Source organism: Papaver somniferum, chromosome 5 (assembly GCF_003573695.1).
Source record: "Papaver somniferum cultivar HN1 chromosome 5, ASM357369v1, whole genome shotgun sequence".
In the NCBI taxonomy this organism is placed as follows: domain Eukaryota; kingdom Viridiplantae; phylum Streptophyta; class Magnoliopsida; order Ranunculales; family Papaveraceae; genus Papaver; species Papaver somniferum.
This window is the reverse complement of record NC_039362.1, coordinates 93,271,578-93,299,576: the sequence shown is the minus strand read 5'-3', so window position 1 is coordinate 93,299,576 and position 27,999 is coordinate 93,271,578. Positions and strand designations below refer to the sequence as shown.

The following is a 27,999-nucleotide window of genomic DNA, read 5'->3' as shown; positions in this document are numbered from 1 at the left end:
AGTATGATACATACTTCAAATTATTTCTCCAACTATAAATCTCTTCCTCTCTCTCTTGTCTATCTAAGAAACAATGGACATATCAAGTGCTCAAAAAATAGTTCTCGTGTCACTGATATGTTCTCTGTTTCCAGTGATTTATGGCTGGGGAATTGATGGTCACTACGCAGTTTGCAAAATTGCTCAGGTAACCCTTTCCGTGATACAATTTTTATCTCTTTGAGTTTCTCAATTTGTTTCGTTTTTCATCTTCTGAATGCAATGATTTCTGTATTTTGGATATAGCCACTGTTGAATGAAGCTGCAGCAGATGCTGTCAAACAATTACTTCCTAAGTCTGCGGATAATGATTTGGGAAGTATGTGTTCATGGGCAGATAGGGTTAAATTCAGATATCACTGGTCATCCCCACTTCATTACATTGATACACCTGATTCTCTCTGCACCTATCAATACAACAGTAAGTTCAATTCAGAATTCTCACCAATAAAACGGAAATTGTGGCAAACTGTGGACAACTATTATGCATGCCAGAAACTTCGCTAAATAATTTCATCAATCATTCTGAAATTGCAGGGGACTGCAAGGATGAAGACGGAGAAAAAGGAAGGTGTGTTGCAGGGGCAATAAACAATTACACTGATCAACTTCTCAGCTACAGAACCTCAACATTTTCTCAAGCCAATCAATGTAAATAAAGATTAGAAAAATTACTGTTGAATAAGTTTTTTTCATAGTTGCTTCATAATTTCTAACGGAATTTCAAATGTCAGATAATCTAACAGAAGCTCTTTTATTCCTTTCTCATTTCATCGGCGATATCCACCAGGTACAACTATGATTACTGGAAATTATTTACCCTTCGATCTACCAAGTTTTCTTCATAACAATTGATCGACTTATGTGCAGCCATTACATGTGGGTTTTACTTCAGACAGGGGTGCGAATACTATTGATGTTCATTGGTACAGGAGAAAAACAGTTCTTCACCATGTAACTACTGTCTTTTTTAATCATTTTTTCCTTTCGTCTGATGTATATACATTTAGCTGTTATTAGCTTGACACCTAGTAAATTATGACTGTAACAGGTATGGGATAATAGCATCATTGAGACATCCGAAGAAAGGTTTTATGATGGAAGTGTAGATGACCTGATCAATGCTATTCAGAGAAATATTACGGTGAACTTTTCACATCAAAGATGAGCTTTTCAAAATTAGGAAACACTTTTTATGACTAAAAGATAACAGATGCTTTTTCAATGACAGGGTCCATGGGCAGACCAAGTACCAAAATGGGAGAAATGCAGCCTCAATAAGACTACTTGCCCAGACATGTAGGTTTCTCTTGCATAACTTTTATATAGATAAAAGGATTACTGTTATATATTTCGTTCCTACTTCAATTTTTCTATCTTCTGCACAGATATGCATCTGAAAGTATCAAAGCTGCATGTGAATGGGCATACAAAGATGTCAGCGAGGATTCAGTACTAGAAGGTAATTAAACCATCACACTATCTCTCTCTTTTGCATACTAATTTCTCTGGATTGCCGAAAACTAATGTCACATTTGTTTTCTCAGATGACTATTTCCTATCCCGGTATCCTGTGGTCAACAAGCGCCTAGCTCAAGGTGGAGTCCGTCTGGCAGCCACACTCAACCGTATTTTTTCATGAATATCAAATAATGTAAACCAATTATTAATGCTCCTTGTAACGAAGAAGATAATATACTATCTATATTAATACATAAAGCAAGGAGGTTTTTCGTCTTAAGCAAGTTAATGACCTTGATCTAGGTAGATGTTCTTAATGGCGATAGTGCAACTTCAAGCAAACCATGGTTTTGTTAAAAAATTATCTATATGCTACACAAATAAATTCTCCGTTCATATCTGTTATCTATAGAAAGCTACTTTTGTACAAGTGGAATGAACCTAACAATGTATTCTGATCAGATTAACACGAAAACGAGGAAGGATACAACATACACGGAAAGAAGATTCAGCATTCACTGTTCAAATAATATCTATATAAGTGCCATGGACAATGAAGGAAAAAAGTAAATGAGTGACTCGAGTTATTACTAATACTAACTGCAGGGTAGATTCTCATTCTTCTTTCTTTCTTTCTACTGCTCACTCTTAACTTTCACATCTCCATTTGGTAGAATACTTTGGGCCTGTGCAAGTCGCTTCGACTCCTGTAAGAAACATTTAGAGTAAGACATAATATTAGCAGAGTACAATATACAAATGAGCGCCCAAAGCACCATAAAACTGACCGACAACAAAGCACCATAAAACACAGAATTAGGTTAGATAACTTCAGGTAAGATGGCATAGATGATTTGAGGGAAAAGATTTTGCTCTAGCAGTGCTAGAGCATTGTTGAACTAGCAGGCTAATAGACGTCGGATTAACCATGGTTATTTAACGATATGAAGTTCTTTTTTTCTTTTCAAGTTCTAATTTTAATTGGATTTTGTTGCCGTCCTCGGCTCCAGAATATATTCGCAAGCTCAGATCTCCGACGTTCCCTACCCCTCATGAGAAGCACCTGGAACAACCCCGTCCAGCGTACCTTCTCACCCTCGGCAAGTGAACCGTCGTCGGCTCTGATACCATTTGTAATGACCCGTCCCTCCACCGATACTGTCCCCACTTAGCCACTGCGGTTATCCGGCAGTGTGGGGTTTTCAACGGGCATCGCTGCGGTAATCCAGCAGTAACTTCCCGGATGGTCACCCATCCCTGGATTGCTCCCGCCCGAGCACGCTTAACTGCAGAGTTTTCTGCCAACTCTGGAGCCAATTGTGCTGAAAAGGCCTCGGTGTTAGGGAAGGACAAATCATTACTTATATTCCATTCGGCCAACCACTGCCGAATATCGGGGTATTACAATACCACCACCTTAAATTGGAGCCGTCCTCGGATCCAGAATATATTCGCAAGCTCAGATCTCCGACGTTCCCTACCCCTCATGAGAAGCACCTGGAACAACCCCGTCCAGCGTACCTTCTCACCCTCGGCAGGTGAACCGTCGTCGGCTCTGATACCAAACTGTAACAACCCAAATTTCGGGCCTGGATTTCAAACCAAATCCAAAACCCAAAATCCAAAATGCTACCTTAAATATCAGGCCCTGACTTCCATACTTGGCCCAAGTCCAAACGACTAATTCTTTGTTTAATCTTTATTTATGTTTAATTCAGAAATTCTGTTGCAGCGGATACATAAAAATTCTTTTCGGAACATCTAACCGTTAACTTGACGTGGTTTTTAATTTACATGAACCCTAAAGAAATATACTTTATCAGAAAAATTAATTTCACCGTTAAAAGTTCCAGATTAAATCCAAAATAATTACGTTTTTAAGAAAGATTCATAAAACAGAAACTGACGCCAAGTCACTCAAATAATTTTACCGAGTCCAATACGAATCCATAAATTATTATAATTATATATTCTGAATCCTAACTTATCTCCTTTCCAGTAATAAAATTTCTAGGATTTTTAGTTTATCTTAAATACCTTTTGACCATAGTCAAACGAGTAGTTGACCAGTACTGCAGAAACATACAACAGTGACGATTCGTTTTAAACAAATCATATCAATTCACTCACAACTTCAAATTTTCTTTGGTCGATCATTATGAAAATATAAAAGAACCATCTTTGAGTTTTCAGTAGACTCTAAAGGCTAAAACATGACATAGAATATTTTAAAAAAATAGAAAAATTCAGTAAAATTGAATCTGACAGAAAACGTCTGATCCTTGTACAGTGAAAACAATTGATTTAAAAATACTTCTGGAACTCAGAAAATTATGAAATTTTTATATGTACATATTGAGAGATTTTTACATGTAACATAAAAAAAAGAGACAAAAAAGTATTATATAATAATTATGATAGACAGTCAAACTGACATGATCCAGAAATTTCCATTATTCAATCAAATAGAGTAGTCTAAACAAAGCATTGTTTTCTTTGATTATACATTAACCCAATAATCTTTAAAGCTTTAATAACCAATAAATAACTAATTAAATCATCTAAAAGAGTTGATGATATTTTATTACAATCCCAATCATAAATCCTATGCAAACTACTAATAATAGCACCAAAACCGATCTCTACGCTTTTCCGCCATTAACTCCTTGTGGTGCCATAAAATCTGGAATTTTTTGTCATTAAACGACGTGAGTTGTGACACCTAGTATTGTGTTTATCGGTATGATGGTTTGAAAGGATACAATTGCACTTTTTCTTGCTTCTAAATTTGTTTCTGGTACTAGAACAAGTAAGATAGTTGTAAAAACTGTTGAGAACGGTATCTAATTGAGTGAAAAATTCAAGAACAAAGAGTTGTTGATGAATGTTTTCGTGGGATGAACACTGCTTTGCATCTAAGAATTTTCCAGCTGACGTCAGGTGACGCAGCAGAAGTTATCTATTTTTTATGAAAGAAAACTTTATATTCACCAAACAGTGGATTACAGACTCGAAAAACAAGTCAAGACTAAACCAATTCAAACAGATAACAACCCCTAAGTCTGACAACAAACTACAAGTACTTTAACAAACACAGAAGAACTGCAAGAATCAACTTGAGCTTGGTCTGGGTCTAGAATCTTCTGCTAAAACAACCTCCTGCTGAATTACTTTCAAAACGCCTTCTGGTGGATTCCTTACCCAACTGCTGTTACACTTATTTAAACGAGCAAACTTAGCCAATACATCAGCTGCGTTATTACAGACTCTATGAACAAACCTAAATTCAACCTCCACTAAAACCTTATAAAGGCTAGAGCTTTCATACATTAGTACTTGGTCTTCCCATCTGATACTGTCACTACGTTGCCTTTGGATAGCCTCTATCACTGTTTTATTGTCACCATCTACCTGTATTTTACAAATACCCTTGAACTTAATCCACTGCAACAATTTTAGAACAACTAACACTTCTGTTTGATCAACATCTCTCACATTGCTTGTCCAGGCCACGGCTTCCATGCAAGCTCCTAAAGAGTTTCGTAATACAATAGAGAAACCAACAAAATCAGTATTTGGGAGAATAGAAACATCAAAGTTAAGTTTCAGTCAATCATATGCAGGAGGAATCCAAGTGTTCCTAATTGTAAGAGCTAAACTAAGATCATGCATGCTACATGAGCTAACCCTATTATGTATGTGAATGCCCTGGGAGAAACATAACTGAGAAATTTGTTGAGCAACATTTGTAGGAGATTGCGCTTTTCCTTCAAATAACTTCAGACATCTGCTTTTCCATAAAAACCACATCGTAATAACTGCCAGATTTCTAAGATATCCTCTTTTCAACGCAAGCAATGAATCTCCATCCAACCAAGATTGCAACCATTGTTTGATATCATCAAATCTGTGAGCATCCTGAAGAATTTCACTTGAAGTAGCATGCCAAACTTGTAAAGAGAAAGGACATTGAAAAAACAGATGTTGAGTCGTTTCAATTCCTTGAGAGCACTGAACACATATAGGATTCCTTTGAAATCTTTCCACCAGTGGAAGAATATTCTTTGCCAATTTCCATAAAAATATTTGACATTTGTAAGGAACTTCTATATGCCAAATCATCAACCACATTCTCTGTTGTTGAGGAGTGATCGTTAAATTATTTTGTTGCAGGAGAATGGCTTTATAAGCTGAGTTAACCGTAAACTTTCCATTTTTTGTAAGGGACCACCGCAGCTGATCTGAAGCTGATTGAGAAGGGATAATAATATGCTGGATCTGATGAATTTGATGAGGGAGAAAATATTTTATAGCTTGTCAAATCTCCAGGTTCTGGTTGCATGATCAATATAGTCAGCTACTGTACTGTGAGTGCTTGAAGTTTGGATAGGCTGATATTGATGATGCTGATCTGAAATTCTTCCAAACCATTGTCCCTGTATATTAATTTGAGTCCCATATCCTACCTCCCAAATATGATATCTTCCAATTGGTAGGCTTCTAAAAGGTCCTACAAATTATAACCGCAAGTGCACGGTGTCGAAAGTGGCAAATGTGCAAGTACGGGTCGATCCACAGAGACAAGGTGTGTGTGAGTTGAAGTTTCCTAGCTAATTCTGAGCTAGTGACAGTGGCAATGAGACAAAGAAGCAGTGAGTGACAGTGGCAAAGGAACAAAGAAAAATCAGTGGCAATGAATAAGAAAAACTTAACCAAAACAGAACATGGGAGAGAAATTGTGGATGGTAATGAAGTGTATGGAGATGGATGAGAATTCTCTTTCACCTAGCTAGTTTGCCTAGGTCAGGTTTTTGTCATATGGCTAGTTAACTAACCTTACAGCCTTAGCTAACCCCTAGTATTGGCTGTCTGTTTAAGGCACAGGCAATCACAGGTCAACTAGGCAGTGGATTACTAACTAATGTAGCTGATTAACCCCTTAGAGCCACCACTGACCCCTAGCATTAGTGGTCTTCTTACAGCACCACTAATCACAAGTCAGTTGGGCTTTTAGGAATCTAACTAGCCTAAGCTATTTTGAGTTCAACAAAAACTATCCTAATGGCTAACCATCATGGTTCAATGGTCTTCTCTAAGGTTTAAACAGGGAAATTACATGATCATGTGAAGAAACATTACATACATAGAGCTTAACACAAACATAACATGGATTAGAACATAACAAACATGGTGATTAACATTGACAGAATTTGAAAAATACATTCACATGAACTGATATTGAATTAAAGATATTAAAATTTAAACAAAACCTAAGAACTAAACAGTGAAGCAAAAATTGAAATTGGAAAACAAAGAAAGACTAAACCTAAACCTAATGACACACTGGCTAGTCCAGGTATGCGTCAATTCGTCACCCAAGCATTCAATTTATACATGCAAGCTCAAAAAAAAATCAAAAACCCCCAAATCAGTGAAACTAGGGTTTCACCAAATACGAAATTCACTCACCTAACTCTCTGATTTCTTCTTCTATTTCGTCGACCCATGCTTCCATATCTTCTTCTCTATCTTCCCATACCTTTGATTTCTTCTCTAACTAACCTATATCATCAACCCCTAAAACTAGGGTTTCAGAGAGAAAGAAAGATCGAGAGGTTGATGTAATAGGTAGGTAGAGTGATGGGTTTGGTTTTTATACGTGGTGGGTATGGTGGTGATTGAGGTGGAGTTGGTGGCGGAGCAAGTGGTAGTGATGGCGACAGTGCAGTGGAGTTGGTGGAGGCGCTGTGAAGAAGAAGAAGGAGGAGATGAAGAAAACCCGATAGAATGAATTAGGTGTTGTTTGTTTTGGGAAAATATGTTAGGGTTCTAGGGTGTGTATCGGGAACATCAAGATTTGATGTCTTGCAAAGCTGAGCCGTGGGTAACATCTTCTGGAACGGATCTAACGGCGAGATGGAGACAGATCATGAGCGACCGTTGGATGCAAAAATACAACGAAACTGGCGGCTCAAGATCGAGTAAGGTGCTGTGGTGTGAAGCGGTTGTAGAAAATTTGATGTACTGGCGATGAAGCGACCGTTGGATTCAGATGAGGATCCAATCTGACGGCTACAGGAGAAGTGGGTTGTGAATTTGGGTTTTGGTATGGGAGATAAGTTGGGCTTGGGGTAATTCCGAGCCCATTTATTATTTAAGATCGATTTCCTCCTTGTTGAGCCCATTTCTAGCCTTTTGGTCTTGCGCACAACATTCTTCACAGCTTCCTTGCGTAATTCTTCTCGGCTTCCACCACTTTTCTGCTTTTTTCGCTCCGTAATTCCATCCAAACTTTATTTAGTACCTAAAAATGCAAAATTAATTAATAAAAATATTTATTCTTGAAAACAAAGAAAATACAGAATATGGGATAAAATGTAGAATTAATGCACAAAAGATGAGTTAAATGCCAAGAAAAATATATAGAAATATGCACTTTTTAGCACTCATCAAATACCCCCAAACCTGAATTTTACTTGTCCTCAAGTAAAACAAAACTAAGGAAATCCTACCTATACCACTGTCGCTGGTCTCTCGAATGCATTTAGCGTATGCACTAAGCCTTTTGAACCACTAAGTGTCCCTAGTGGACGAGTGAAGTCTCGTGAAGGTTTGCTTAGAACGTACCTACAAAGTTCTAGGCCAAAATATAAGCTCAGATTCCATCAAATGTGACATGTGCAAGACAGTAGAAGCTCACAGCAAAATGGAGATGTCAATCTAGCTATCAAAGGCACAATCCTAGCACTGATAACAAATAAAGACATGTGATAAGAGTGTAAAGTGTATCTACACATGTGTAAAGAAAGATCGGATGTTATGACTACTAATCACCAAGAGATAGTTTCTCAGGCTAAGAACCGAGGTCGAAATCTAGCTAGCTGTCCGGACTTTACGAGAATTGTGAATGAGTTGGAGGTATTTCACAATTACTCGCGTTGTACATCAATGGCATACACCCTCCTTGCTTATTACAATGAAACAACAAAATGACTCTTTACATGACTCTTATTTACATTGACTACTCTCTTTTATTTTTGGAACAAGAGAGGATGGAATTGATAAATACTTGTTTTTTTTTTTTTTTTTTTTTGATTTTTTGATTTTTTTTTTTTTTTTTTTTTTTATTTTTCTGAATATAAACTTTTTTTTTTTTTTTTTTTTTTGTGAATGGAATTTACAACATGGTAACTCTTTTGATACATAGAGAGAAAGGAATAAAAATTACATGACACTTAGCAAGAGGTAGCCCTTTTTGATGCACCCAGTTAAATTCGATGGTTGTCTTAATGTAACCTCCACCTTCTATCCCAACCAACCAAAGAACAAGCTAGTCAAGTTTCGTTCAGTATTCTAAAGTGATTGGCAACTAAAACTTCCGATAGAACACCTCAAGGATGAGGCTATACATGTATTGGTAGATCGTGCGCGTGCAAGTTTCTTATCACTATGTGAATTGTGCTAGAATCAGGGTGCCTAAATATCTAGACTAAGACTCCTAATAAAAATACATATTTGCACAAGAGTCAACATTTCAAGGTAAATGAGCTCCATTTTTATGTTTTTTTAATTTTTTTTTTTTTTTTCCAAAAAGGAAGAGTTCAATTTTTCGATTATAGCATGATATCGTGGTACCTACTTTTCACCCCTAAACCTAAACTAAACATTGTCCTCAATGTTTCTAAAGATAAACATATTCATAACTTGGACATATCGGAAAAACATGTTGAGTTTTGAGAGAAAGGAAGGAGAATACCCGATTTGACGAAAGAAATAAACGAACTCCATTATTCATGGTTAGAATCCAACGTATTTCAGCCGCGATCGCCATGGGGTAGTAAGATAAAGAAAAAGAAACTAAAAACTACCTACCGGATTATGTACAAAAAATTCACTATATACATAAAGTCTAAAGAGTTGAGGATCAACCCAAAAGACAAAGTGTTGAAACATAGAAAGTTTCAAAACACTAAAATTGGACTTAAATGGGAGTGAGAGTGAAAAACCGAATGAATCACCCCTAAACCTAAATTGTTCAACAGATTTACTTTTAAGCACAAAATCTTTTAATTTTAGGGGTTCAGGATTCAAAAGGTCTAACTCATAATGGACTGTTTTCGGGATGGGCAAAGAAATGCATTCCAACTGTGGCTCTTTAAAAGTGTTATATTTTGAAGCAAAATAGTCCAAGAGGACTTGGGAGGCACACAGTTCCAATCCTAGATTGGGAATTTTCAGAAAAGTTGGTTTAAAATTTTTGTTGCAAACCAAATCTAGGTTGGGTGGAATAATCTCGATTGGAGATTTAGGTAAGAAAGTGGGTACATCTAAATTATTTTCATGGGTACGATCAATAGTACCAACACATACTTTTCCTAAATCAGAAACAGGTAAAACATGCTCACATTCATCGAACAAAACATCAAGACCTAAATCAGTATCATGATTGTTCGAAGTACTCAAATCATCACCGGAAGAAATAACATTTTGTGACTTAGGCAAGGAATCAGACACATCAAATTCGTCCTTATGCATAATAAAATTAGTGTCTACAGAAGATTCAACTATTCCTATGTCATGTTCATCTTCACAAAAGAATTGTACAAGCCCCATATTAGAATCAAAATCATATGAATTACAATGAGTATCAGAAGAAACAACATTCATGAAGGTTGAGGCTGAGAAGCCATATGTTATTGAACCAAAAGGTTCCACAATATTTTCAGCAAAAACATGTTCTTCTAACATATCATTATCATCATAATCATCATCATGGTAACATGCATATTGATCCTCATTAAAAGTGGTGGTGTCCTTAGTCGATTCATGTTCCTCTAAATCAGGTTCATATTCAATATCATTTAGATGAATGGGACTGGACACTTCATTAGGGACAACATGCATTTCCTCATGAATTTCCTCCTTTTGTAGTTGAAGCAAAATCTGATCTAACTTCGCCTGAATGCGTGACATAGTTCTATCAGAATTTTGCTCACCGAGTCTGAGAGCTTCTACGGTGGAGTCTAAATTCATGGGAGTACAAAATTCTTCATGTTCAAATTGTGGTGAATGGTACATGTGTGCATGGTCATTAGGGTTTACAAAATATTGATCACAACCTTCGAAAGGTTGATTATGGTCCCAATGACTACCAGCCTCACAATTTGTGGGCATTTCATAATTTGGATTTTCATGGTATCCCCTAGATTTCCTAAATTCATGCAAAACATAGCAATATTCATCAGGGTGGTCTAAACCACCACAAAAGGTACAAACATGCATATTAGGTTGGCTAGGTTGATACATGGGTGAATAGTTATACGGGTTTGCATATTGAGGCTCATGACCTTGAAAAGGTCCATAATTATAATCCCTATAACTACTGACATCATGGTCTGTGGGAGGCTCATAAGGTGAATCTTGCCCGTAAGCATCTCTAATAGATTTATTCCCAGAGGCAGACCAAAATCCAGACATGTCTTTGTTTTATGAAATAATCACACAAATCACAAAAAAGTAAGGCCCAAGGGAGATGATAAAAATTTGGTTTAATTTGGGAGCAATTTTGGTTTTTGAAATTAGGAGCAAGCCCACATTGGTGGGAGAAATTGCTTTGTCAAGGGAAGGTGAACTAAGCCTACAATGTGTATGCAAACTGAAGCCCAATGTAGCTTTTGAAATAGCCTAACTGTTGCTTGTTTGGTCTGAGGCCCAGTTGGGCTTTCAAAAGTTCAGTTTTTCTAATTTAAAACTACAGGCCCAAATCAGTCTAACACCACAAGCCCACAAGCAATTAAACAAACAAGCCCACAAGAAATTTAATTACAAACCCAACAGAAAAATGGAAAAAATTATTACAAGCCCACAAATTAAAATGGAAGCCCACAGGTTGGGTTCTCTTAATGGGTTTAGGCTTACTTGCTTAAGCACAGCCCAGCTGCTCAGTTAGGTTGCAAAAGCCCAGTTGGGCTTTGGATCATCCTAAGATTTTGTTGAAGCCCAGTTGGATATTTCAGTTGCAAAGCCCAGTTGGGCTTTGTTCTTTTTCAGCTGCTTGGAATCAGCCCAGTTGGGCTTTGATGGCTCAATTTAGCACCAGGCAGCAGGGGTTGCAGCAGACTTGGCCTGGCACCAGCAGGAGCACCAGCAGGAGCACAAGTTCTAGCAACAATAGTGCAGCACCAGCTCCACAGCAGCAGTTCAGGCTAGCAGGTCTCTGGAGGGGCAGTTCAGCAGCAACTCAGGGGCAGCCTCAGCATCAAGAGGCTCTCAGGCACAGCAGCAGCTTCACCAGCACTTGCCTTGGCAGCAGCAGCAGCAGACAGCAAGGAAGAAAAGCAAAGAAAAAAAAGATAAGCACAACCCAAGCAGGGAGCACTGAACAACAGAAAAAAAAAAAGAGTAAGATGAAAGGAATACACTAAATGCAAAATGCTTACACTAAGATGATTACACTAAATGCAAAAACTCCAACTACACGACACCAAGTCCCCGGCAACTGCGCCAAAAACTTGGTAGGCTTCTAAAAGGTCCTACAAATTATAACCGCAAGTGCACGGTGTCGAAAGTGGCAAATGTGCAAGTACGGGTCGATCCACAGAGACAAGGTGTGTGTGAGTTGAAGTTTCCTAGCTAATTCTGAGCTAGTGACAGTGGCAATGAGCCAAAGAAGCAGTGAGTGACAGTGGCAAAGGAACAAAGAAAAATCAGTGGCAATGAATAAGAAAAACTTAACCAAAACAGAACATGGGAGAGAAATTGTGGATGGTAATGAAGTGTATGGAGATGGATGAGAATTTTCTTTCACCTAGCTAGTTTGCCTAGGTCAGGTTTTTGTCATATGGCTAGTTAACTAACCTTACAGCCTTAGCTAACCCCTAGTATTGGCTGTCTGTTTAAGGCACAGGCAATCACAGGTCAACTAGGCAGTGGATTACTAACTAATGTAGCTGATTAACCCCTTAGAGCCACCACTGACCCCTAGCATTAGTGGTCTTCTTACAGCACCACTAATCACAAGTCAGTTGGGCTTTTAGGAATCTAACTAGCCTAAGCTATTTTGAGTTCAACAAAAACTATCCTAATGGCTAACCATCATGGTTCAATGGTCTTCTCTAAGGTTTAAACAGGGAAATTACATGATCATGTGAAGAAACATTACATACATAGAGCTTAACACAAACATAACATGGATTAGAACATAACAAACATGGTGATTAACATTGACAGAATTTGAAAAATACATTCACATGAACTGATATTGAATTAAAGATATTAAAATTTAAACAAAACCTAAGAACTAAACAGTGAAGCAAAAATTGAAATTGGAAAACAAAGAAAGACTAAACCTAAACCTAATGACACACTTGCTAGTCCAGGTATGCGTCAATTCGTCACCCAAGCATTCAATTTATACATGCAAGCTCAAAAAAATCAAAAACCCCCAAATCAGTGAAACTAGGGTTTCACCAAATACGAAATTCACTCACCTAACTCTCTGATTTCTTCTTCTATTTCGTCGACCCATGCTTCCATATCTTCTTCTCTATCTTCCCATACCTTTGATTTCTTCTCTAACTAACCTATATCATCAACCCCTAAAACTAGGGTTTCAGAGAGAAAGAAAGATCGAGGTTGATGTAATAGGTAGGTAGAGTGATGGGTTTGGTTGTTATACGTGGTGGGTATGGTGGTGATTGAGGTGGAGTTGGTGGCGGAGCAAGTGGTAGTGATGGCGACAGTGCAGTGGAGTTGGTGGAGGCGCTGTGAAGAAGAAGAAGGAGGAGATGAAGAAAACCCGATAGAATGAATTAGGTGTTGTTTGTTTTGGGAAATATGTTAGGGTTCTAGGGTGTGTATCGGGAACATCAAGATTTGATGTCTTGCAAAGCTGAGCCGTGGGTAACATCTTCTGGAACGGATCTAACGGCGAGATGGAGACAGATCATGAGCGACCGTTGGATGCAAAAATACAACGAAACTGACGGCTCAAGATCGAGTAAGGTGCTGTGGTGTGAAGCGGTTGTAGAAAATTTGATGTACTGGCGATGAAGCGACCGTTGGATTCAGATGAGGATCCAATCTGACGGCTACAGGAGAAGTGGGTTGTGAATTTGGGTTTTGGTATGGGAGATAAGTTGGGCTTGGGGTAATTCCGAGCCCATTTATTATTTAAGATCGATTTCCTCCTTGTTGAGCCCATTTCTAGCCTTTTGGTCTTGCGCACAACATTCTTCACAGCTTCCTTGCGTAATTCTTCTCGGCTTCCACCACTTTTCTGCTTTTTTAGCTCCGTAATTCCATCCAAACTTTATTTAGTACCTAAAAATGCAAAATTAATTAATAAAAATATTTATTCTTGAAAACAAAGAAAATACAGAATATGGGATAAAATGTAGAATTAATGCACAAAAGATGAGTTAAATGCCAAGAAAAATATATAGAAATATGCACTTTTTAGCACTCATCACCAATCCATCTCAGTCCTCTTAAAATTCCCTGCCAAATCCAAGTCCATGTTTTCTTCATGTCTCCATATAGTGGATCAGTATCATAAAAATGTCTAGCTGTAGAAGTTTCACCCACTTAGCTTCTTTTTCTGTCAATAGCCGCCAAGCCAACTTTGTAAGAAGAGCCTCATTGAAGCATCTTAAATTTTTGAAACCTAAGCCTCCAAATCTTTTAGGTGTACTCATTCCATTCCACCCGATGAAGTGTCCACCTTGCTTAGAATGTTTATTCCACCAGTAATTACGCTGTAAAGATTCCATCTTTTTAAGAGATTTGTCTGGGATGTACAAAAAACTCATCTGGTATTGAGCCATTGTTCCTGTGACAGCTTGAATCTGGGTGCTTCTACCTGCTTGATTAACCAACTTACACTGCCAAGCTTGAAGTCTGTTATCCATCTTATGCATAGTTTCTGCAAAACATGAATTTTTGTTGCGACCAATAAACAAAGGAATACCAAAATATTTCTCTGTTAATGGAATTTTGGACATCTGCACCAAATCTGTAATATAATCTTCGTCTGAAGCACTCATACATTTACTAAAATGAATACTAGATTTGGTAAGACTCACCATCTTCCCTGACACCTGATAGAATTGAGAAAAAATCTTCATCATGTTGAGAATATAGTTGGTTGTTGTTGTTGAGAATAAAATACAGTCGTCAGCGATAAAAATATGAAAAATACTTGGACCCTTTGGAGCTGGCTTCAGGGGCTGAATTAACCCTTTTATTTCAGCTGCTTGCAACAACCTGCTAAATGCTTCCATACACATGATAAAAATATACGGAGAAAGAGCATCACCTTGACGAATTCCTCTAGATGGTTTAAAAGGAGGTGTAGGAGACCCATTGAGAAGAATTGAAATGGATGCAGTGCTAAGACACTGATAAATTAATGAACACCACTTTTCATTAAATCCCAAACACTGCATAATTCTGATGATAAAATTCCACTCCATGCGATTGAAAACCTTCGCCATATTCAGTTTTATTGCTACTGCTCTGGCATTAATTTTTGTTTTCTTCATATAATCTATAACTTCGTGGGAAATGATAGTATTATCAAGAATATTTATTCCTGGCACATATGCAGCTTGCCATGGAGAAATCATCTTCCGAAGCAACTTCTTTAATCTGTTTGCCAAAATCTTCGAAATAATTTTATAAGATATGTTGCAGAGACTAATTGGCCGAAGATCTGACGGGGTTTCTACACACAGTTTTTTGGGAACTAAAACTTGATATGTAAAATTTATCTGTGGAAGCATTTTACTAGATTGGAAGAACTCTTGTATCATTGCTACTAATCCATCCGCAACTTCATTCCATCATATTCTGTAAAATCACTCTTGAAAGCCATCCGGACCCGGAGCTGCCCAAGCATTAATCTGATGGACAACTTGTTTGATTTCTTCTTTAGAAGGAATTTGTGTGAGATCTTCATTTTCTTGGTGAGATATACATGGACTGAGAAGATGAAAAATATCTGCATCTTGTGGTGGATGACATGAAGTAGTAATAGTGATGAAATGTTATAGGAGAATCCGTTGAATATCGCTCCTTGAAGTATACCAGTTGCCTTGCTCATCCTTGATCGAATCAATTTGGTTCCTTCTCCTTCTATAGTTAGCCTGAGCATTTTGTATTTTTTTAGGGTTCTAAACCTTTACACTGGATATAAGTTGCGAAGAACTAAGATAAACAAGGATAAAACCCTTTTTCCTGGGGTTAGCAGTCTCTGCCTTTGGTAACGAATTGAATAAACTTCTTATAATTGATAACTGATAAGTTACAAGCTTAGGGTCGAGCTATATATAGCTGAATAAACTTGATAAGCAACCAAACTAACTAAAGAAACCTGTTAAACTAGGAAACTGAATGCTAACTGCGTAAGGAAAACAAATACCAACAAATAAGCTAAGTGTAATAGAGGAAATAGGGGTTGGCACCGCAACATCCCACCCTGCTTAATACAAGGCTTGTCCTCAAGCCTCTAACTGTGGAAAGCGTGCAACAAGATCATAAGCATCTTCCCAAGTTGCATCATCTCTGGAATGACCCTTCCATTTGATCCACTTTGTAGCAGCTTTGTTTCCCTTCTTATACATCTGTCTGTCCAAAATTTCTTCTGGCTCCCATTTATCATAATCAATAATAGCAGGCAACGAGGCTTCAACAGCAAAAGTAGTGCCTAACTTCAGTTTTAACTGAGATACATGAAAAACTGGATTATTCTATTAGTGCTAGGCAAGTCCATTTTATATGCCACAGTTCCAATTCTCTCAAGAACTTTAAATGGACCAAAAAAAAAACGGGGTGATAGCTTTGAAAAAGACTGATGAGAAACTGTTATCTGTCTGTAAGGTTAGAGACGTAGATAAACAAAATCACCAACTGAAAACTGTCTTTCAGTTATATGAGAGTCAGCATATTTCTTTATTCGATCTTTTGCAACAGACAAATGAGACTTTAACAGCTTGATTGTGTGATATCTGGCACGTAAGTTCAAATCCACATCATGCACAGGGGTTGATCCAGGTAAATAAGCTGAAATTACTGGTGGAGGGCGGCTGTAAAGAGCTTCATATGGAGTCATCTTAATGGCAGAGTGATAGCTAGTGTTATACCACCACTCAGCCCAAGCTAACCACTTAAACCAATCTTTTGGTTTCATTCCTGCAAAGCATCGAAGATAACACTCCAGTGTACGATTTGTCACTTCTGTTTGGCCATCACTTTGCGGATGATAAGCTGAAGTCTTGCATAGTTGTGTGCCCTGCATTGTAAAATAAGCTTCCTAGAAATTACTCATGAATATAGGGTCTCTATCACTTGTGGTGGTCTTTGCATTCCATGTAGACACACTACCTGATAGACGCATTTATGTGTCTAATATGTCTCAATTGTATGTATTGTTAGTGCTCGATTTTGTATTTATTGTGCTATTTTATGTCTTTGTAGGAAATTTTAGAGAAATAAGCCCTTGCGGCGAAATGAGCTTAAAAAGTGGTGTTTTACACCCCAGGATAAAGTGTTAAAGGCACCCCAGAAATACGCTAAAAGCACCGGAGGAGTTGTTAAAAACACCCAGAAAAATTACTATTTCCGCCCCAATTTCTAAAGGGACCCCAGGAATGGATAAATGGAAGGTCCCTTTCTTCCAAAATTTGAAATCATAAAAAGGCGGGAAAAATGATGCATGCAACTGGCAGAAGTTTGATCGGACATTTGGACGTGATTTTGTGCGATTCAATCGCTTAAACTTTGTGGAAAGATGTGACATATCATAATAAAGATGGTATGGGTGTTTGGTTCGACCATAATTGGCTTGAATTGGCTAGGCAATCCACGAGCTAGAAAAAGGGGAATACGTGCAGGGAAGAGTTGTTCACGGGATTCAGCGTGTTTGTACGTGTTTGGATGGAGTTGGGATGCTGTAGAAACTTGTTTGGAGTGTGTTCCACATCAACAGAAGCGCGGAAGAGGAATTAAAGGAAAGAAAATCCCGTATTTCTTTGAAAAAGGAAAGAAAATATCCCGAGTAAAAGAAGATTATTTGGGATTAATTGAGGAGATTCAACGCGTGTTTTTGGTTTAAATAGGTTCCCTGGGAGTCCTAGAGGGGGTGTCGAGAGTTGGAGGTCGAGAGGATAGCTCAGGAGCAAGAAATCACGAGTTGATCAAACTCTGTTTCTGCTGCTGCTGATGATGAAGAACACCAAGAACACGAAGAACAGACTAGCGTAGACAGTCGTTAATCAACAGTGTCTAAGACGCACACTGGAGGGTCGCAGTGCAGTCTCAACATCAGCAGCACCTGTCTCTTATCGTTCTTTTTGTGACACCTTCTGTGGGTCGTACATTCACTGCTTTACTCATTTTTATCATTTTAATCAACTTTTGAGCAACAAACATGTATTTTGAGCAAGTGATTAATATGAGAAGCTAAATCCCAACACTGAGACGACGGATGGAGCCCTATTTCACGCATGTGGTAATTTTAATAATTCTTTTTATGACTTTTGCACTTGTTTTTAATTGATTTATGGTTCGAATTAATTAGTTATCATTTTATTTGATGGGTCATGCTTGCTTAAATGTTTGATGTTCCATGCTTACGATTTATAACTAATATTTTGAGAATCTATATTGGCAAAGAATAAGAGTCCATATTTTTAATATTTGAGCTATAATTGCATGGAATTATTATTTGAATCACATGAATGGAATTTGGTGAAATTCTTAGTCCCAATACCTCTCACCGTTGTTAATATTTTTTTTTGTATATAATTTTATTAAACCTTTAAATTTAATCTTCACAAATCTTTGAGTTCGAATCCTATTTATTACAACAACGACTCTCAAATAACATAATCATTTTGGCGCCGCCGACGCGGATTTGTGCTTAGGTAGAATTTTTAGGTTTTTATTATTTTTTATTATTCCATTTGTTCTTTTTACGTCTCTTTGGTTGTGTCTTTGTATTACAGGTTTGAAGTTGGATACTAAAGACCTTGGAATCATAGCTTAAAGCTAAAAGAGAAGGAAAAAAGACAAAGCAACAAAAAAAAAGAGAGAGAGAGAGAGAAAGAAAAAAGAGAGATTTATTTATTTATTTATTTTTTAAGAGACTTTCCATTTTATTTTATTTTTGTAATTATTATTATTATTATTTGTATTTCTTTTCACTGGACTGGACTTTGGACAATTTATTTTAATTTTAAACCCTACGGAAGGGTTATGTAAAAAAAAATATATATAAACTGTTTGCAGGGAAGGACGACGATTACAATATCGTCTCGGCTCCTCGGGTTCGCACACTGACACCGGAGTCAGTGGCCCGAGTCGACTACAGCGGTTCTTCGCCCGTCTGGTACGGGAGGTAAACTTTTAAACACCCGTGAATCTCCTGTCAGCGGGTTTACTGTCTGCCTTAAGGTAAACCCGGCTGCTTTAATTTCCTAGTAAAGGGCAAGAACTGGCCATATAAGATAAGGGTTCGGATTTCATCACCGTTCCCTTCTTGCACGCCTTAGGTAAACGAAACCTAACGCGAACCCAAGCTTAAAATTTGATTAGAACGAGACCGATAGGGTAACGAGCTTAGTAGGAAAGTCGTTCGAAAAATATTGGTTACTCTTTTAGCATACTTCGAAGTTCATGATGGTTTCTGTGAGTTGAATGCGTGACTGCGCCGCCTTGTGATAGTGGTGAGGCCTTGGGTATCAAAGCTCCACTGAGCTTCCCTCGCCTCAATTCAACTTATTTTGACTCGGATTGATTCCAGAGGGGTTTGCTTAAATTGTAACAAATTCCCTTTCGAAGGATTAGAAGCTGGTCTAGAAACAATCTAAGTGGAGCCATCATGCTTTTTGTTTGCTAGATTCTATAGGTTTGATTTGGTCGAGTCAGCCTTGTTTGTGATTGTGTAGAATTCCCTTGCAATTAAGAATGTCGAACTGGTATGATAGAAGCCAATACAACGAGTATCGACCTGAATTTGAATATGAACATCATCCTTTTTATGACCATGTTGGGAATAGTGGTTGGGAACGCCATCCTTTGGAAGGATATGGGTCATACCCTGGTGAGACCAATTACTATCCACACATGCATCAGTCTTACGAGCAAGAAGATTATAGTACTAGTTCTTCGTCTCTAGAGGATACAATCAAACTATTGAAAAGTAGTCCTTTTTATGATCCCTCTGTTCCTATTCCTCCTTTAGAAGAGTCCCTCAGGAAGTTAGCTGAGTCGACGCGTAAGTTAGCTGAGATGAATAATATAATTATAGACGAGAGAACTACAATAATGAGTGAACCTTCTTTAGAAGACCACCTCGAGGGGATAGCTGAGACGAACGAAAGAATTGCTCAAAATTACTTGAATTGCCAATATAGTGTATCCAATAATACCCTTGAGAATGAAGATAGTTATTTACATAATCAAGATAACAAGGATAGAATTGGTAGCATTACTTATTTTGATGAGGTTCGATCTTTTTCATGTTATTATGATGAGGATAGTGTTGATGGAGAATCATACTTATGTAGGAATAGTGATCAGGAAATGGTTACTCCAATTGAGCTTTACAATGATAATATTATTTATAGTTCAAATCCAAATAATTTTAATAATTATTCACCTATTCAAAAGGACGAGGATTTGACTAGAGATACCCTCGTTTTAGACGATGTAGTATTTCCTGTTTACAAAGCCGATAATGATTTAAAGGAACGAGTTTATTCTGAGAATAATGTTTTAGAGTCTAGCGATTTAGAAACAATAGTCTTAGACGAATAAGATGAACTCGTAGAGATTTTAAATATGAGTGAGGATGCATCACCTGAGTATCATTTACAAGTAGCAATTGACCATTTTCAGGATTTTGGTGATCTAGAAATTAGGGAAATTGTAGCTAGTCTATCTAGAGACACCCAGAATTCTAAGTTTGGAGGTGGTTATCATCCATGTGCTTTCACTCTTATAAAGGTCCCTCACTTGGGACTTGACATACGTGCCTCAACCATTTTACAAGATTATCTTCATACACGTTTTCCCGAACCTAATGATGTCCAGGAAGAAGTTCAGTCGTTAGAAAACCATCCTCTGGTTGATGTGGTTTGCCCAGGATATGATACCCAGATTGACTTTGTTTTCCCACCAAATAGTTTTCTTCCAAATGTGGGAACGTTTATATTTCAAATGTGTCGCATATTAAGTTGTGAGACTAAACCTAAATGCTTTAGGAAATTAGAATCGACACATTTGCTTAAGAATGACCACTACTCTCATTGTGGTCAGTTTTGTAAGTCAAATCTTATTGACTTAGAGGATCCTCAATTATTTAGGTTATTATTGTGCGCTTCTAAGATCATATTTGAGTTTTTCCAGACTCTAGGACCTAATGATTCGGATCCCACCTATGAAGAAACGCAACCAATGAAAATATTTTATTTGGACCCTTTCTTAGAACCTGAACCTGAACCTGAACCACAATTAGATATAAATTTCTTAATCAGGAAACTAATTAAGGGCTTGCTAGTCTTGTTCATTTTCTTGGTTCATTGCAGTTTCCTTGGGTCAGCTCTATTTAGTTTTGAAGACCCACAGTTATTTAGACTGTTACTTTATGGTTCGAGTTGACTAATCCTTTCCTAAGTATGGCTGAAGACTTTAAACTTAGCACTTCTTGGGAGGTATCCCATGCTCATGCAACACGGTAATATCTTTCCTTAACTCTTTCGCTTCAAATGGTAACAGTTTCTCCTTGTTCATGCTTTTAGTTTCATCTTTAGAACATTGAGGACAATGTTAGATTTAAGTCTGGGGGTATGGGAAAATCTTTTAGTCGCAATAAATAAATACGCTCCAGAGCCTAGAGATTTATGTGTATTCAGGATGGCACTAACTAATCTAAGTGGATGGAAGCATCTTGGTTGTAGGAGTTGAGGAACCAATCTGATTAGATGGAAACATCTATAAAGTCTATTCATAAAAGCACGGAGATCATGTGTTAGAAATAACATGATAGTTGCACCATATCTCGTTGAGTCCTTTTCATTTCTTTTTATTTTATTTTATTTTTTCTTTTTAAACTATGTTTCTTTAAGTGATTAGGTGGGGCACACGATTCAAGTTGTTACCGCTGCTAGGGTGAATTAGAGTGACTGAGTTACTAAAAAAAAAAAAAAAGACCGGACCAGTTAGACCAATCGGAATAAGTATTTAACACTTGGATAGCAATATGCGTGTGTTCTCCCTGTTTCTGTCGCCTAAGCAAGCGTGGAATGCAGGACCCGTGGGAACTATCATGTAATCTGCTGACAAGAAGAATGCGCTTGGATCAAAAAGATCTATTCATGACATTAAGTTAAAAAAAATGGTTATTGTTCTGTGTAGTCAACTGCTGGTTCCCTTGTATTTGCCAGTTTGTTGATCTAGATTTAAGTTATTGACCACTGGTTCCCTTGTATATGCCAGTTGTGTTGATATTAGTCAGACCGGTATCTCAGTCCATTAGGATAGGTTCATTCTGGCAGTGGCCTTCAGACAGATATGTGAAACATCGATCATTTGGTTAACATCAAAACCATATACATTTTTCTATTTCCATCTTCTTTTTCTATCCATATGATTAGTTTGACTCTGAATATGATGTCCATAGTGCAACTATCTGAGTAGAGCTCTGTCACTTTATATGAATTTTAGTATGCTTGAGTGCAAACTCATGTACAACAATTGGAATTTCGCATCAGGGTACTTCCTCCTATAGTCAATAATTGTATGCCAACCAAGGAGATTCTTTAGTGCCTTCCAAGGTTCTGCGTAGATAGCTAGGGTCCGGAGTATTGGTTTTGTGGGTACACCTCTGGTAAACCCTCTCGAGATTAACTCGGTCACTAGGGACACCTGGTGAGTTAAGATTTTATTTTCCATATTAGTTATGCTCGAGGACTAGCAAATAATAAGTTTGGGGGTGTTGATAGACGCATTTATTTGTCTAATATGTCTCAATTGTATGTATTGTTAGTGCTCGATTTTGTATTTATTGTGCTATTCTATGTCTTTGTAGGAAATTTTAGAGAAATAAGCCCTTGCGGCGAAATGAGCTTAAAAAGTGGTGTTTTACACCCCAGGATAAAGTGTTAAAGGCACCCCAGAAATACGCTAAAAGCACCGGAGGAGTTGTTAAAAACACCCAGAAAAATTACTATTTCCGCCCCAATTTCTAAAGGGACCCCAGGAATGGATAAAGGGAAGGTCCCTTTCTTCCAAAATTTGAAATCATAAAAAGGCGGGAAAAATGATGCATGCAACTGGCAGAAGTTTGATCGGACATTTGGACGTGATTTTGTGCGATTCAATCGCTTAAACTTTGTGGAAAGATGTGATATATCATAATAAAGATGGTATGGGTGTTTGGTTCGACCATAATTGGCTTGAATTGGCTAGGCAATCCACGAGCTGGAAAAAGGGGAATACGTGCAGGGAAGAGTTGTTCACGGGATTCAGCGTGTTTGTACGTGTTTGGATGGAGTTGGGATGCTGTAGAAACTTGTTTGGAGTGTGTTCCACATCAACAGAAGCGCGGAAGAGGAATTAAAGGAAAGAAAATCCCGTATTTCTTTGAAAAAGGAAAGAAAATATCCCGAGTAAAAGAAGATTATTTGGGATTAATGGAGGAGATTCAACGCGTGTTTTTGGTTTAAATATGTTCCCTGGGAGTCCTAGAGGGGGTGTCGAGAGTTGGAGGTCGAGAGGATAGCTCAGGAGCAAGAAATCACGAGTTGATCAAACTCTGTTTCTGCTGCTGATGATGATGAAGAACACCAAGAACACGAAGAACAGACTAGCGTAGACAGTCGTTAATCAACAGTGTCTAAGACGCACACTGGAGGGTCGCAGTGCAGTCTCAACATCAGCAGCACCTGTCTCTTATCGTTCTTTTTGTGACACCTTCTGTGGGTCGTACATTCACTGCTTTACTCATTTTTATCATTTTAATCAACTTTTGAGCAACAAACATGTATTTTGAGCAAGTGATTAATATGAGAAGCTAAATCCCAACACTGAGACGACGGATGGAGACCTATTTCACGCATGTGGTAATTTTAATAATTCTTTTTATGACTTTTGCACTTGTTTTTAATTGATTTATGGTTCGAATTAATTAGTTATCATTTTATTTGATGGGTCATGCTTGCTTAAATGTTTGATGTTCCATGCTTACGATTTATAACTAATATTTTGAGAATCTATATTGGCAAAGAATAAGAGTCCATATTTTTAATATTTGAGCTATAATTGCATGGAATTATTATTTGAATCACATGAATGGAATTTGGTGAAATTCTTAGTCCCAATACCTCTCACCATTGTTAATATTTTTTTTTGTATATAATTTTATTAAACCTTTAAATTTAATCTTCACAAATCTTTGAGTTCGAATCCTATTTACTACAACAACGACTCTCAAATAATATAATCACTACCTCGCGCACAAATACATCAACTATGGTGCTTGTAGAATATGGATGAGATAATGAAACAAAGTGCGCATATTTGGTGAGACGATCAACAACTACTAAGATGGAAGTCTTACCATGAGAAAGTGGAAAGCCGTCTATGAAATCCATAGAGATGTCAATCCAAACATCAGAAGGAAACGGAAGAGGACTTAAAAGGCCAGGAGGAGCCACAACTTCTGTTTTATTACGTTGACAAGTCTCACAATGTAAAATAAATTCCTTAATTGAATGCTTCATGCCAAACCAGTGAAAATCTCAAATAACCAGAGTGACCACCCAATGGAGTAGAACGAAAATCATGGAGAAGTTTTTTACACCATTCTGAAGAAGAAACAACCACAATTCTTCCTTTATAACGCAACACACCATTTAAGTAAGAATAATGACGTTTACTATTAGGGTTGAGTTGCAACTGATCAATTAATGCCCGTAAAGTTGGATCATTATGATATTCCACAATAATGTCATCTACGCCAGAGAAAATGGGTGCAGTTATTGCCAATAATTGTGGATTAACAAGTCGAGACAAAGCATCTGCAGCTTTGTTTGTTGAGCCATTGCGATAAATGATTTCATAATCATATCCCAATAATTTTGAAACCCACTTCTGTTGTTCAATGGAAGAAAGACGTTGCTCCAAAAAGTATTTCAAACTTCTATGATCCGTATAAATCTTGAAATGTCGACCAAGTAAATAGGGTCTCCACTTATTTACTACAGAGACAATAGCAAGCATTTCTTTGTCATAAACAGATAAGTTGAGATTCTTATCAGATAAGGGCTTACTGTAAAAAGCTACAGGTCGTGCAGATTGCATTAATACAACACCAATACCACCACCAGAAGCATCACACTCTAGATGGAATTCTTTTGAAAAATCAGGTAGTATAAGAACAAACGTAGTAGTTAAAGCATGTTGTAGTGATTTGAAAGCAGCAGTTGCTTTTTCTGTCCATTTAAATGCATCCTTCTTAATAAGTTGAGTTAAAGGAGCACTAATTTTCCCAAAATCCTTCACAAATTTTCTATAATAGCCAGCCAAGCCTAGAAAACCTCTAAGTTCTTTGACCGTTGAAGGAATCTTCCAAGAAATAATGCATTCTATCTTCTCTGGTTCGATGGAAACACTATCAGACGAAATTACATGGCCTAGGTAACCAACATACTTTTGTGCAAAAGTACATTTGGATTCCTTAACAAATACTTTGTGTTGTCTTAAGATTTAAAACACCATCTCTAGATGTTGAATATTAGTATCATAATCCTTACTATATATCAGAATATCATCGAAGAAAACCAACACAAACTTGCGTAAGTAAGGCCTGAATATTTCATTCATTAAAATCTGAAAAGTTGCTGGTGCATTGGACAATCCAAAGGGCATGACCAAAAATTCATAATGGCCATCATGCGTATGGAAAGCTGTCTTTAGAACACCGGCTTCATGAACGCGAATCTGATAATAACCTGATCGTAAGTACAGCTTGGTAAAGAATTATGCACCATACAATTCATCCAATAATTCTTCTACGACTGGGATTGGATAACGATCTTTGATGGTTATCTTATTAAGAGCACGGTAGTCTACGCATGCGCCACGGACCGTCTTTCTTTTGAACCATAAGAATAGGTGAAGAAAAAGGACTAGAACTAGGCCTTATGAAACCATCTTGTTGCAGTTCAGCTACTATTTTCTCAATTTCATCTTTCTGAAAGTGTGGATACCTGTATGGACGTACATTCACAGGTCCAGTTTCTGGTAGTAAAGAAATTTTATGATCTTGAACACGTTCTGGAGGCAGTGATGTTGGAGTAGAAAAAATATCACTGAAATTTGATAGCAGCTGTTGAATTTCAGGCGACAATGATTGTTTGGCAGCATAAGTATTTAATGCAACTAGTTCTAACAGAAATCCATAATTCTCAGTAGATAATAAACGTTGCATGGGAGATACGTCCATAATCATTATAGATGATGATTGATTGCCAGTTAATGTTATGACAGTGTCTTGAATGCTGAATTGCATTGTCAATTTTCCGAAATCCCAAGTAATATCTCCCAATGTTCGCAGCCATTGGATTCCCAAAACCGCATCACAACCACTAATATCTAGCAGATGGAAATCAATATGAAAAATTGTACCTTGCAAGTTGATAGGGATAGTGCAAATACCTTAGTTTCAAGATGACCACCATTACCCACTGTTACACGTAAAGCATCAGTAGTAGAAGAAACCACAAAGCCACATTACTTAGTTATGCTAGGATGCAAAAAGTTATGTGTAGATCCTGAATCCAAAATAATTGTGAGGGGTTTAGCTTTTGCATGTCCAGTAATTCGCATTGTATTAGGAAATGTAGAACCTAAAAGTGAGTTCAAAGAAATAGCTGGGGATGATTCTGGAGGAGGAGGATCCTCATGAATTTGTTGGTCATATGTGATATCCTCAACTTCAACAACATCGTTAACAGAAGTAGGATGCATCTCCAAAAGCAAATAGTTTGGCTTATTAGGGCAAACATGACCAGTTTTAAAAGGAGCATCACAATTGAAACAAATACCTTTCTCACGTTTTTCTTTTCATCTCTTCCCATGTAAGCTTCTTATAACCTGGAGGAAGTGTCAGCTTCTTGATTGGAGTGGTAGAGGTGGATGCGTCACCTCAAAGTGGAGGAGGACGATAAGGTTGGCATGTATTAATCTTATTAACTGTTGCGTAAGCTTCCTCTTGATGAATTTCCTTAGTAAAGGCTTCATTCAAAGTTTGTGGTGCAAGCAATTTGACCATACTACCAGTATGAGGTTTGAGAGAACGAATAAAACAACTGATCAAGTAATCATATGGAAAATCAACAAAATTCAATAACCTCTCAAAAACAGGTATGTGCTCCCTTACTGTACCTACTTGATTAATTGTACTAATAGTCAGACGAGCATCGACAAACTTTTCAGGTGCAAAACGTGCACGAAGATGATCACAAAACTCCAACCATGTCACAATGGTGACTTTAGTTTGCTTCCAACGATACCACACATTAGCATCACCCTTCAGACTAGAAGCAGCAATAGTGATTTTAAGAGCATCATCAGCTTGGTGTACACTGAAATACTTATCAACAGTAAAGATCCATCCATCAGGATCATCTCCATCAAAGGTAGAAAATTTAAGATTGATGGTAGTTGGTCTTGCAGCCGGTGGAGGTGGGGGTGGAGGAGGAGGTGGAGGAGTATCATTTCCACCACCATTGGTATTGGCCAGCTGAGGCAGATATTCAGCAAAAACAGCACGAAGCGAAGCGGTTACTTGAGTGTTGATAGATGTTGTAGCTTGTGAGAGATCTTTACTCATGCTAGCGGTTATTGCATCTGCTAAAGCTTTGTTGGTTGTTGTTGCTTCCTGTTGACGAGCAACTCTTTCTTCTTCCCGTTGTTGTTTTTTATCAACAGCTTTGGTCTTGTTCCTCTCGTCTTCCTTAAGTTTTTGTTTAGCTAACCCCGTAAATAGGTTATCAAGATTTTCAGACAACTCAGTAATGCCATCGTTCATGGATTTCATATTATCTGTATAGTCGTGACCCATTGTAGTGTAGAAAAAAAATTGGGTGAAAATTTAGGTATGATCTAAACCTGCTCTGATCCAGGTGTTAGGGTTCTAAATCTTTACACTTGATATAAGCTGAGAAGAACTAAGAAAAACAAGGATAAAACCCTTTGTCCTGGGGTTAGCAGTCTCTGCCTTTGGTAACGAATTGAATAAACTTCTTATAATTGATAACTGATAAGTTACAAGCTTAGGGTCGAGCTATATATAGCTGAATAAACTTGATAAGCAAGCAAACTAACTAAAGAAACCTGTTAAACTAGGAAACTGAATGCTAACTGCGTAAGGAAAACAAATACCAACAAATAAGCTAAGTGTAATAGAGGAAATAGGGGTTGGCACTGCAACATATT

General features: G+C 37.5%; 2 protein-coding genes across 2 annotated transcripts; one reads left to right on the top strand and one right to left on the bottom strand.

Moving 5' to 3' along the window:
• Positions 1-26: 26 nt before the first annotated feature.
• On the top strand, positions 27-1,781 carry LOC113277654 (endonuclease 2-like). Its single transcript, XM_026526702.1, has 9 exons — positions 27-187; positions 286-460; positions 577-690; positions 774-829; positions 910-993; positions 1,091-1,183; positions 1,271-1,338; positions 1,428-1,501; positions 1,587-1,781. The coding sequence occupies exons 1-9, from the start codon at positions 74-76 to the stop codon at positions 1,679-1,681; spliced, it is 873 nt and encodes a 290-aa protein (XP_026382487.1). The 5' UTR covers positions 27-73; the 3' UTR covers positions 1,682-1,781.
• A 2,647-nt stretch (positions 1,782-4,428) lies between these two features.
• On the bottom strand, positions 4,429-7,273 carry LOC113277653. Its single transcript, XM_026526700.1, has 2 exons — positions 6,970-7,273; positions 4,429-5,030 (listed from the first exon to the last, which is right to left on the bottom strand). Exons 1-2 carry the CDS (start codon positions 7,013-7,015, stop codon positions 4,612-4,614), a joined length of 465 nt encoding a protein of 154 aa, XP_026382485.1. The 5' UTR covers positions 7,016-7,273; the 3' UTR covers positions 4,429-4,611.
• Positions 7,274-27,999: the final 20,726 nt, after the last annotated feature.

Coding starts and splice junctions, on each gene's coding strand:
- LOC113277654 (XM_026526702.1), top strand. CDS start 74: ATGGACATATCAAGTGCTCAAAAAATAGTTCTCGTGTCACTGATATGT. Junction 830..909: donor TCATCGGCGATATCCACCAG/GTACAACTATGA, acceptor ACTTATGTGCAG/CCATTACATGTGGGTTTTAC. Junction 994..1,090: donor GAAAAACAGTTCTTCACCAT/GTAACTACTGTC, acceptor TGACTGTAACAG/GTATGGGATAATAGCATCAT.
- LOC113277653 (XM_026526700.1), bottom strand. CDS start 7,015: ATGGAAGCATGGGTCGACGAAATAGAAGAAGAAATCAGAGAGTTAG. Junction 5,031..6,969: donor AGAAGAAATCAGAGAGTTAG/GTGAGTGAATTT, acceptor GAAACTCTTTAG/GAGCTTGCATGGAAGCCGTG.